The 13305-nt window shown below is 42.7% G+C and overlaps 1 protein-coding gene across 1 annotated transcript; it reads right to left on the bottom strand.

Moving 5' to 3' along the window:
- Positions 1-12425: 12425 nt before the first annotated feature.
- Positions 12426-12929, bottom strand: LOC147964717 (uncharacterized). Its single transcript, XM_087530127.1, has one exon. The coding sequence runs from the start codon at positions 12927-12929 to the stop codon at positions 12426-12428; it is 504 nt and encodes a 167-aa protein (XP_087386253.1).
- Positions 12930-13305: the final 376 nt, after the last annotated feature.

The following is a 13305-nucleotide window of genomic DNA, read 5'->3' as shown; positions in this document are numbered from 1 at the left end:
ATGTCCTATAAATACTTGGCTAGTCCCTCTCCCAATTCCCTTTGAAAACCCGCACCCCAAACCCACCATATCACACGCCGTCTTCGTTCCGATCTCTCCCTCTACTCTTGGGTTCCCCTCACCATTGCGCACCTCATTGACATATTTTCGGTACCCAGGTTCAACTGGAGCCACTGCCTCAAGCTCGCAACGCCGCCGGAGTTCATCCAGAGCACGAGAGTTTACAACAACGCCCGCTCGACCCCGACGTCTTCTCGCCTCACCTTCAACAGAAAATCGGATGCCCTCGCCTCTCTGCATTGCCTGGACATCACAGCCCAGGTTGTCGTCAACTAGAGCCGTCACCACGCAGAAGCCTTCTTCCCTGCCTATGTTCTGCTCTTCTCTGTAAGTCATGCTAGCGTCTAGCTCGTTAAAAAAATGATTCCTAGATTTGTTTGTTTCCTCATCGGTTTTCTTCGGTTAGGTCGAACCGGTACACCAGTTTCCTTTGTTTATATGCATGTTAGCGGTTCAGTTATACTACAGTCGAGCGTAGCTTAGTTACAAAACGCACACCCCGTAGGCCCAGTTATAGCCCGCTACGTTGCTAGCGCATGATCTGCTTTTTTCGTTTCTGTATTTTTTGTTTTAAATTCGGTTTTGTTTTTTTATATCTTTAGATCTACAACTCCGGTTTTGATGATTCTTTTTGCTGCGGATTCAAAAAAATCCCATCTATCCAGAGAAACCAACGAAAATTATGTTTGAACTTTTTAAATTTCACATTCAAACAGAATTTTCACAAACACTAGATTGCTAATAGCTTTTATTTAAAAATATCTTTTTGATTAATTCTTTTTGCTAGTGATCACTTGATCTTTTGTCTAAACAGTAGGCTTTTTCAAATTAGTTTTTGTTTATTTAAAATTAGTATTTTAGGCAAAATAGTATTGTTTTACATAGTTCAGTGTTATTTTTCTTCTCCCTTAGTATTTATTTGTTTTTAACTAAAATCCTTTTTGTCTTTTGACTAATTTAGTTTTGTTTCTGTTATTTAATAGTAGACAATTTTATTCTTATTTTAAAATTTTATTTTATTTACTTTTGTATGAAAATTTGTTTAGGTCATAGTTAGTGTTTTATAAAAGCTTTTTATTTGTTTCTTTTTGTAAATAAAATTTTATGAAAAATACTTTCTGTTAACTTAGTTGTTTTACATTTTATTTTCTGTTAACTTGTTAGTTTAGTGTTTTAATTACTGTTTAGTTTTTACTTACGGCAAAACTATGTTAGGTGTTTGTAGTAAAGTCGTAGACTTTCCTTAGTAGTTTTTTTGGTTTTACTTGAAGTTTATCTAGAGTTCATTTGAGTTTATTATTGTGTTTTCTTTGTTGACTTATTTGTTATTTCTGAGTGCTAGAATTGTTTGCTTATATGAATTCTATGTATGTTAATATAGATTTTCACCGGAGTGACGAATAATATCAAGTTATTTTTGAGAGCGCTATTATCTTCGTCAACTTACCAGGCAAGTTCACTTTGACCATGTTTTTTTGCATACCTATGTTTTATTTGCATGTAGTAGCACCCTTTCAATAATCCCTCCAGTAGTGATATTGATTTCTTGTAGTTTAGTAGAATGCATGATGTAGGAACCCATCACCCTGTTATGCCTGGGATGTTATTTATTTTAATGCTACGCTATAGTAGACGGGGTTGGTATGAGTGCTCGGGAGTGGTGTGAGAATGGAGGACTCTATGTCAATGACGACAACTTCATGGTGGCATCGGCAAGGACTGACTCTTTATGACCTCAAGACCTCAAGATTTCGAGACTCGAGACAAGAATTCAATACACACTACTGGGTGAAGGACAGTTGATGGGCACCCTGGAGGAACCAGTGGATGGCCGGGATGCATGGAGAAGCGCCATGACATCTTGCTGAAAGCTTCACCCAGACTCAAAGAGACGAAAGAATACTTCATGCCTGGAAGCTTACCTGTGCAACCGCAAGTCACTATGGGCTCTGGCTTGGTTGAACCTAGTGGTGACTCTGGCTGGGAAGGTGCTAGCAGATGTAGAACTACGGTAGGATTGGATGAGCACCGGACAGTGGTCAGAGGAACTCTTCGGAAGACCATGTTTCGGTCATCTTGTTCTCAAACACCCTGAAGTGCGAGAACATAAAAAGAGGGATCGAATCTTGCGGGTAAAGTGTACAAACCTCTGCAGAGGGTTAAAACCTAATCGATTAGTCGTGTCCCCGGTTACGGACAATTTGAGTATCTGGACTTGGATCTATCTCGGAATTCTCAACACCTGACTGATAATTTAATTGTGGGCAACTTATGATGATTTTGGTGATGAGACATCGGTTGGCGGAACCATGTCATGATAGGAAATTCTGTAGTATAGACTCCTAATATTCCTTTGATGTAGGGAAAAATAAAACCAGTTTTTATGCAAAAACTCAGACCCAGAGCCACAAAGCCATATTGCATGTAGTATAGTTTATCGTATGTTTTTTCTTACAGTGATCTTGCCGGTACATTTAATGTACTGACCTACACGGTTGCAACGTCTCATGTTGCAGATATGTTTCTTCCGATGAGTAAGAGTACGGTACAGGGTTACGGTCTACACTCAACCTGCCGATGGCGTTGATGGGACTCCACACCCGATTGTTTGTTTCCGCTGAGACTTATGAGGTATATATCAGTTTTACGTTATTTATACATGTGATTGCACTTTGATATATACATTGATGTACTGTGTGTGCCAGCATACCGATCCAGGGATGGCACAGATACACAGAGGCTTGACCGTCTGAGGTCGGGTCGCTACAATGCCACTCTTAAAGTTGATGTTTTTTCTGAGAGTGATAGAAATATTGAAGTAAAACTATAAAAGTAAAAGGCATAAAGAAAAGAAGTCTGGAATGTCCAGCTCAGGTATGAATGTCATATGAGTTATGAGATGTATATATTGTTGGTCAAGTAAAGTGTAGTTCTTGGGAAATATGATCAATTTGTTGATCACCGATTCTTCGGTATTGTGGTTAAAAGATTGATCACAAGGATATTGACTCGATTGCATATTATTGTGAATAGTTGCAAGAAACTTTGAACGGACTAAATGACCAACAAATAATGAGGTCAAAATATTTGATGGATTGTAAAAGGTTACAGTATTTCCATAAGCGTATTTCCTCTATATTTATTATCATAATTCATTTTAGAATTTTTACACTCTAGCCCATTGCATAGAAGTTGCAAGGAGGTTCTTCATGAGAGAACAATAGTTGTTCGATGCTATGAACAAAAGGTCGTATTCTTATTGTGAATAAGATGTATGTTATGAATATTGATAATAAAATTGTACACCCATAACACTGACGCTAAATGTTGCAAGACTAAAAGAATGCCACATCTGGGTGGCACTTCATTTAGTCACATTGGAGAAACTAGCATGGAGAAATTTCCATAGTGATGGATTTTGGAGTCATATGATTAAGAATCATCTGACACTTGCAACTTTCGTCCAAATAGTGAAGCAAAATATCATTCACGGGCCATAAAGAACGAGCAACAAAAATAAATTGGAAATATGCATATTGATGTATGTAGTCCAATAAGTATTGTTGCAAGCACTGAATTTATCTATCTTCAAGGTTGTATCAAGTAGATATTTGTATTTACTAATTGAGACATAAATCTGGATCTTTTGAAATGTTTCAAAAAGATTTTCAGAATGAAGTATAAATTTTTGTAACAAGAAAATTATGTTTCTACAATTGGATTGTCAAAAAGAATATTTGATTTACAAATTTAGCAAATGTGTGATGAGCTGTAAAAGAATTTTATAGCTTGTATCTACTAGAAACACTACTAAGAGTAGAGTGTTTTGAGTAGATGCAATTAAGCTATGTATGACATGGTGAGATCAGAGATGACATTGATTGTTCTGCCAATGTACTTTTAATGTGATGCTTTAGAGACTATGGCTTTTACATTGAAAAGAGCGCCATCAAATTAGGTGAAATAAGTGATACTTTGTAGGTTATCCCAAATGGTTGGGTATTCCTCTATCACTACGCCGTGGCAAAGTGTTTTTTCATAGAGTGCAGAAAGTTTGAAGAATGTTTTCTGCAAAAGAGTAAGTGGGAGGACAATGCAACTCGACAAGATTACAGAATCTTCGTGATCAGGTGAAAGAAAAGAAACACTAGAAGTGGTTCTAAATTTTCTTATCGCGACTGTCGGTTCAATATCCGGCGTATCTCGTAGTAGGGGTCCTAAGCTAGGCGTCTTGGAGCGATGGTAACATGGACACGGATTTTACCCAGGTTCGGGCCCTCTTGATGGAGGTAAAACCCTACGTCCTGCATTTGATTGTATTCATATGGGGATAGTACAAAGTACATGTGTCTACCACGAGATGGTAATGAATATGAGATATTGTCTATTGACTAGCCTGGCCTCGGTTTATATATGCACCGTAGGCCTAGGGTTTAGAGGAGTCCTTGTCTTGGGCGCCAAGTCTTGTGGAGTCTTCCTTGTATGCGGCAGGGGTTGTCCGAACTGGCCCATGAGTATGCAGCCATGGGGTCCTCGACCCAATCTAACTGATCGGGAGACGACGTGGTGAGTACCCCCTAGTCCAGGACACCGTCGGTAGCCCCCTGAACCGGTCTTCAAGTTGGGGACGCTCCTTGATTCTTCCGAACTATTCTTTGTCTTCGGTCGTCGGTCTTGAAAACTGGTTCAACAAATCTTCCCATCTTCTATCTTGAGGATTGCCGAGCTAAATCTGAAGATCTCACACGTCGGGTATCCGAGGAGCCCTTTGAGTCTTCGGCCTTTGTCAATGCCTTGTTATTTTTATGCCACACCTCGGGTTTGATGTTGTTCTCGGGCGGCAGCGTCCTCTTGCGTCCGAGCTCCAACGCCGGACTGCATTCGAGGTATCTTTTGTAGCCGAGCACCAACGCCGAACCGCTTTCCGAGCTCTAACGCCGGAATGTATCCGAGCTCCAATGTCGGACTATGTCCAAACTCCAACGCCGGACTATATCCGGGCTCCAACGCCGGACTATATCCGAGGTGTCATATCACCTTGGTTCAAAAAAGTCGAAGGAGTTTAGCCGAGCTAAATGCCGGAAATGCCCTCTATGGAGCCAGCCACTCACGCCTGAGCTTTATGCCGGACTGCTTCCGAGGTGGTGCACCACCCTGACCGTGGATCGATTTTTTGTCAATATTTTTGATTGGTGCAATTTATTCTCTACCGAGATATATAGCCAGTAGCCCTCAAGGTGTGTATTGGTCTAAAACCCGTGATGCGCCTGAAGGATGACGTAAGACTGTTGATCCCAGTAGCCGCTAAGACTCAGGTTGATTTGCAAAATCGGCTTGAGGATCAAGTCCTAGCTCGGCAGAATACTTCGGGACACAAAAAGTGGCGTGCTCAGTCCTCGAGACTCAGGTTGGGTGCGGCCGACCAACCCGAGGATCAAAATCTCCTCGGAAACTGAATTGCACTTAAAATTTTCCTGCATTGAACAGGCAATGCAGTAGCCCCCGAGACACTGGTCGGGTGGCAACACCAGATCAGGGGATCGATGTGCCCCTTTAATATTTGTAAATAATAAGCCCGAAGCCCAGTAGCCCCCAAGCCTTAATGCGGGCACGGGTGGCCGAATTAAGGATCGATATCCATAGTAAAATCACAAATTATGTGTAATGACTCTATGTATACAAGTACTTTACGTCATTAATGCTCGGATCCGCATTGTACAAAACTTTGTTGACCGACCATCGGCTTCCACCTCCTCGGCCAGTAGCTGAGGAGTGTTTGTCCTACTTTATAAAGCCTTTATGAGGGCAAAAGATTTACGACAAACAAGGCAATCTGGCCATACGGTTTTATAAACAAAGGTACCCAGAGAGATATGTTATATTACTGTTTAACATAAGAAATGTCTTCCAAAGAAAATAGTCCCGCTATTGGTTCCTTTCTTTGGGTTGTTATGCTAAGCATGATCATGAAACCTCAGCTCTAATGTAAGAGCAAAATATTGAGGATTTAGTTTGGGAGGCCAGTTACTAGCCCCCGGTAGTGTTCGGCGATATTCGAGGTCAAGCCGTAAACACTCCGGCCAATGTTATGAATGGCCCGTCATTTAACACAGTCATCGGATCGCTGACCAGTTTATGCTTATTGTGACAGTCAGTTTTCGGCTTTCTCCACTGAGGTGCTTAACCGTGTGAGATGGAAGCACAATCGCAGTAGTTCTCCCTTTGCACACCTAGCCGAACAAAGCGGAACGTAGGAGGCAAGCGCAGGAGCCGGGCAACCCAACTATTGACCGAAGACACAATTCGAACCCGGTGCATATATAGCAATATCAGAGAATGTTTTTGCCGAATATCTAAAGGTGTCCAGTGCTGCACTGCGAGACTTGTGCTGAAAACACACAAATAGTCTAAAAGTGTCGTAAGCTTGGAAAACCAAAAAACATCAGTAAAAACTTGACGTTCGAACAAGATCAAGTGTTCGGTGCCAATCCGAAAATTGGAAAAAAATTGTGCTTCTGTCGTGCTTTAACATGACACATCCGATCTCAAGACTTTACATGGGTTAGCCTACGGTTTCAAGCTCTTTATCCCAAAGGCGGAGTACTTCTCTGAGGTCAGTTTAGCAAACTAAACTCAAGCGGCTTTCAGAGAGAAGACATGCTATCCTTCTATTGACCATAAACTCGAGTCGAAAAAGGAGCGGTAGAAAAAGGATTTGCAACGACCAAGAAGAAAACACATTTACTATAAAATAGCTCATATAAATTATAAGAGCCCCCAAGTGACTTGGGTAAAAGAATTTTATGTATAGTGATTGTATGTACCGAAGTACTTATATCATATTTGTGTTCACCCGAACTTTAAATGTGTCTTAACCGACCGTCGGCTTCTCCCTCTTCGGCCAAGGGCCGAAAAGTGTCATGTACTCCACCTGTCGAGAGTATCGATGGTGTTTCCGATGACCAGGCAATCAGGCCATAAGGCTGTAATAGACAAAGCGCGCTCAGGGAACTTATGCTATATTAATGACGAAGTGTAAGAAGCATCTTCGAAGAAAATAGTACCCCCACCGATACCTTTCTTCGGTGCTCATTATTACTATGAGACTTGTGCAATAGATTTTTTGTACTCATGAGTTCCATTGTGTGCCGACCATGATTGAAAACAATAAGAGCGCTAGCTTTTGGCTTCACCCAGTCTGAGGTCAGAGCTCGGATGACCCAGTCGTGAGAATCGCAGAGGTGCTCCCTTTACTCCCTAGCCGAACAATCGGGAACGTAGGGGTAAGCACAGGAGCCAGGCAACCCAGCTTGCAAATCGCTTAGGTCAATATGGTGCATATTGTGGCGTAATACACGAACAAGGAACGAAGCCGTACAAGTATAACCATATGCAAGATGAAAAGCTCCATCAAGGGAGCCCCCGAATAAATGGGGTATTTGAATATGCGCGTCACAAACAAAGTTTTGACAAGGAACTTTGTCACAAACAACTTTGTACCCAAAAGTATAATGCTTGGTCGAACCAAACAAAATTTAAAACTGGGAGTTTTTGAGCGTCAAAGCGACTTAGCTGGTTAATGTGTTCGTCATCGATGACACGGTACAAGCTTGGTGCGGGACAAGGTCTCAGCCCCCAAGCCCGATGTGGCCAAGCGAAGAGCTCGGCGCTCCGAAGTAGCAACATGGACGGCCAATGTGGCGAGCTGGAATCCCAGTCCGACCGAGGCGGTGGAGCAGGCCGGCAGTGTGACGCCGAAGTCTCCGGCGTGGGTTAATGAAGTGATGACGAAGCCCCGATCCAGCCGAGGTGATATGGTATGTTGGTACACCGAGGTGACAGTGCTGCCCAACCCGGATCGTTTATCTGTGCATAGAAAATAGTGCAAGCGGGAGAAAATAGTGATAATAATAATAATAAAATGTTGCATAATTAATAATTTGTGCAAATTGAGTAATAAAAGAAATATGACCTGGCACTCGATGAGGCAGAGCTCTCTCAACGATGCCGAAGTCCCCGAGGCAACCGAACACGTCGGTATGGCAACACGACCAACAAGGTGATCACGCGAGCCGATTTACGTCGATTGGGACGACGACGTCGGCTTGCCGAAGTGACCGCGTGACGCAGTCGAAGTTGATTACCTACACATGTAAAATAGTGTAGTCCAAAAATAAAAAACCTTCTACTTAATTGACATAAGTGAAGTAAAAAATTAAATATATATGGCCTGGGCGACAAGGTCAGCCCGGCAGAGTGGCAATGCAGAAAAGTTGACACAGGGACACGCGCTGAAGCGACACAATGACTTGGTCGACGCAGGCGGGACGACGACATCGGCTTGCCGAGGTGTTGGCGTGGCCCAACCTAAATAGATTGCCTCAGTGACAGCGAGACGCCGGCTAGACCGACGTCGTGCACAAGTGTCGACAAGATGCCCCTGAAAAAATAATGCATTGCAAAATGACAGAAAATATTCTGTGTGCAATAATTTTGGGAGCTAACCTAATAGTTAGGAAAAATAAAACCTGTGATTATCTTGCGTGGTCGCGATGAACCGAAGAGCTTGCGTTTAGGCATCATGTAGTAGTTGGAGATCGATGGAGAGTCAGCTGCTCTTGTACGGCCGCCGAATTTGTTAAGCCGGATACACCTCAGCGAGGAGATTGCAACATCTTGGAGATCGTGTTGCATTTAGACTGATAATACTAATCAACAAACTGATCAACTTTCCTGATGCTCCATGTGGAGTAAATTCTCTTTTACGGGGACAATGCTAGTAGCAGGACATCTTCGGCCGGTAGAGGAAAAAGTGGCGACGGATCATCTCCGATTTGACCACCAGTTGTTGGAGATTACACCAAAAGGTTGGAGAGGGCCAGCCAATGGAGCCGAATTAAAGGAATCAAATCTCCCTGATGCTGCCCGCTACCCGACGGGATTACCGTGCTACAAAACTAGTAAACTAGGCAATTTAGGTTAGTACAGTAGTACTCTGTAGGTCTATGCGCTTTTTTTAAAACAAGTAGCAAAGGACCAGCGGCCGAGACTGAGATTAATTAAAAGGGAAGGAAAGAGAATTCCCTGGAAGCATGCTCCATAGAGACAAACTCTCACCGGACCATGTTGATGTCTCGTCTGAATCGCCGCCGACCAGACCAATTTTGTTCCTTTAACCATTTTTCATTGACCCACGCAGTAAATCCTCAACTCTAGGATGCCACCGCATGAGCATACTTCTTCAGGAATTTCCACGGTGCGCAGGTACTCGTAATAACCGCATCAGAGTCTGGATCCAGCGTATTACAAGGCGACTATACGGTCACCGTCATTAGAATTTTCTAGATCATGGATCCTGATCAAAGCACGACATGAAAGCAATGACTTGCAAAAAAGGCGACTTATGTAGAACAGATCTAATTGAAAAAATATCACCTGATTGTCCCATGAATCCGCGATGATTGCCCAGCAGGCTCTCAATGAAAGCACCAATGTCGGTTTAATATCCGGCGTATCTCGCAGTAGGGGTCCTAAGCTAGGCATCTTGGAACGATGGTAACATGGACACGGATTTTATCCAGGTTCGGGCCCTCTTGATGGAGGTAAAACCCTACGTCCTGCTTTTGATTGTATTCATATGGGGATAGTACAGAGTACATGTGTCTACCACGAGATGGTAATGAATATGAGATATTGTCTATTGACTAGCCTGGCCTCGGTTTATATATGCACCGTAGGCCTAGGGTTTAGAGGAGTCCTTGTCTTGGGCGCCAAGTCTTGTGGAGTCTTCCTTGTATGCGGCAGGGGTTGTCCGAACTGGCCCACGAGTATGCGGCCATGGGGTCCTCGGCCCAATCTAACTGATAAGGAGACGACATGGTGAGTACCCCCTAGTCCAGGACACTGTCAGCGACTGATACAGAAGCCTCTACATAGGATATAGAGACTTTGGTCGAACATGCAGTTGAACTATAATACACAGAGAAGCGTTGATGGGCCCTCACTTTGGAATTGGCTACGCCAAAATAATCCTAGATAGTACCCATACACATAATTCAAGTTTAGAACTTGATAGACCCTCTAAAAGACTAAAAGTCTAAACTGTAGTGATGGATCTATAAATTGACAAAGATAAACATATATTATACTGCTTGACTTTTTTAAATGGTTTATGACAAGATCAAGGAGTTGATTATGACAAGATTGTCGCATCATAATAATACTTAAAATCAGTTTGGATTAAGCTAACAAGTACTAAATATTTTAGCTATGAGATATAACAGATGGATGTAAAAAATGATCCCCATAAGATGGAAATAGAACCAAGGATGTATATTTGATATAGTCCAAGGTAATTTTCTCGATCCATAGGATGCTAGTAAGTGTGCAAACTTCAAGAGATCCAGTGATGATTTGAAGCAAGCATAGTGGAGTTGGAATCTTTGTTTTGATGAATTGATCAAATAATATGATTTCATTGATAGAAACAAAGATGCTTGTATTTACAAGAAAGTAAGTGGGAGCAAGATAATATTTCTAAACACTATGTGTGCTTGACACATTGTTGATTGGAAATTGTATAAATTTCTTGGCACAACTTAAGACTTTATTGAAACTAGTTTTTCAGTAAAGTACTTAGGCAATATAGTCCTTGTATTTGGCATGATAATCTATAGAGATAGTAGTGTCTAATCAAGGCTTAGCCAAAATACATATTGACAAAGTACTAAAACAGTTTAGTATGAAAAATGCCAAGAAGAATTTCTTGTCAAAGTCACATGGAAGGAGTTCTTAACAAGAATCAGTATCTTGAAATACTAACGAGTGAAATACATGATTTCAATCACACTTGTGTTACTTCCATGGTATGTAAATAACTAGATATGTCCAATTACTCCAAGTAAGTTGTGAGTACAGTTACCAAAAATGTCAAGTTGATCATATGACAACTATGAAAATGTCGTTGAGTACTGACGACATGTTTCTCGCATACGGAGAAAATGAAGAGATTGGTGTAAGGAGTTTACATCAATACGTGCTTGATGTAATCAATACAACAACAAAAATCTTCAATCATTGCTCCAAGCGAATTTTAGTTTCAATTAAATGATTTATGGTGGCACAGTAAGTTGGAATTGGTCCAATAAAATTACCATGGTGGATTCTATAACAGAATGCTGAGTATATTGTTGCTTTAGAAGCAACAATAGAGGGTGATGAATCAAAGGTTCATTTATGGACTTAGTATATTTTCTAGATGATTGTGCAAACATAACATTGTTCTCATATAGTGGTTCTATGGCTCAATCTAAGGAATCAAAGGTCTTGCTAGTGATTCAATATATACTAAGCTTGTTTCACAAAAAATATGAATTCATGTGAAAGCATGACAGATGCATAGAAATGCAAATGATGCACATAGATCTGAAGTTGTCGGATTCGATAGGACGAAGCCTATACCACAAGCAAAGCATGGATTGACACCGGATTGCCATCTATTATATATAAAAAGTGCTTTACGAATTTAAGGACAAGTAAGATAAAAGATAAATAGGCTAGAAATTACCACAAAAAATAGAAACATCCGACCATTCAATCAATAGACAATTTTTTAATAACCGTTAGATTATATTTAACTTCAAAATTTTACCCACCATTGCCATTACAATGGAATAACACGTCGTTCCCATGCCTCTTACCTTTTTTCCTTTAAAAAAGGTAAAATATCCTACCATCAAATCTGATAGACCATCCATTACTTCCCACAAACTCTCCTACCCCGTACTTACAACCACACCATCACCAAAAAACCTATCTAAACTCTAGATTGGCCGCACCATCATCTTCCGCATTGCCTCAATATTCCAGCCCTACCTCCTTACTCCTCTCAGGTATGCAAAGAAAAGGAGGACAGACTGGTAGATATGGATGGAAGGTATAGGCCGACCCCTCCGACTCCGAGGTGGCTCAGCATCAGTGCAACGCCAAAGCCAAGGTAGGTACTTGATCGATTCTACCATACCATCCAAGTGTAATGGGTCCGATCTAGATCTGGGGAAGGAGGAGTTGGTAGCAGGGAGGAAAGGAAGGAGGCCGGAGAAGATCAGCTTCTCATAGGATATTCGGTTACAATAATTCTTGATGCCCTGACTCACTCAACGCACACCTCATATAACACCAGCCCGGCACGCAGGCCAGCTCGCTCACACACTTTCACTCACTGCCTGGCCCACTCTTCAGCGTCTTCTTTTCCTCCTGCTCGCCTGATTCGCTGTTCGCTGGGCCCCCAAGGTCAGAGCCCTTGACCCCGTCGTAGCCTGCTATACTGGTCGTGACATTCTCCCCCCTTGTAGGCCGCCTTTCCCCTAAGGCGGCGTAGCTGGAAACGCCTTCTGCAACTGGTCCGGGTCCTCCCATGTCGCCAATGACGACGGAAGGCCATCCCATTGCACCAGCACCTGCGCTTGGTGTTCGTCGTGCTTTTGGACGCCCTTCCGTTCCAGAATGCGTGTGGGCACGTGCTCCGCCTGCAGGACCGAGTTAGTCGGTGGTAGTTCAGCACTTACCGGAACTGTGGCTCCCAGTGCTTGTTTCAGCAAGGAAACGTGCACCACCGGGTGGATCTTGCTGGTGGCTGGCAGGTTCAAACGGTATGCTGCCACACCAATCTTGGCCTGGATCGTGAAAGGTCCGTAGTACCGGAACGCAAGCTTTTGGAATGGGCGCTTGGCTACCGAAGTCTGGATGAAGGGCTGGAGCTTGAGCAACACTTTGTCTCCCACCTCAAACGAACGATCCGTGCGGTGCTTGTCTGCCTGAGCTTTCATCCTATCTTGTGCTTTCTTGAGTTGTTGATGTAGGTGCTCCATCAGAACCTCCCATTCTTGTAGCTAGGCTGCCAGATCTAGAACGGTGCTCTCATCCACCTGAGATATGCCAAACTCCCTAGGCAAGTGTCCATAGATCACCTCGAATGGAGTACGTCCCAGAGCCGAGTGAAAGCAAGTATTATACCAGTATTCTGCAAGGGCTAGCCATCGCGCCCAATTCCCCGGGCATGAGTGCACTGAGCAATGCAAGTATGTTTCCAAGCACTGATTCACCCGCTCCGTCTGCCCATCCGTCTGCGGGTGATACGATGAACTCATGTTTAACTCCGTACGGCAAAATCGGAACAGCTCTTGCCATACCTGATTCGTAAAGATCCGGTCCCGATCTGAAATGATTCCAAGTGGTAGTCCGTGC

Source organism: Triticum urartu, chromosome 6A, assembly GCF_056163025.1.
Source record: "Triticum urartu cultivar PI428250 chromosome 6A, HENAU_Tu73, whole genome shotgun sequence".
NCBI lineage: Eukaryota > Viridiplantae > Streptophyta > Magnoliopsida > Poales > Poaceae > Triticum > Triticum urartu.
This window is presented reverse-complemented; position numbering and strand designations above follow the sequence as displayed.

What these genes read in the sequence shown, in the direction of transcription:
- LOC147964717 (XM_087530127.1), bottom strand. Translation starts at nt 12,929, where the DNA reads ATGGAGCACCTACATCAACAACTCAAGAAAGCACAAGATAGGATGAAA.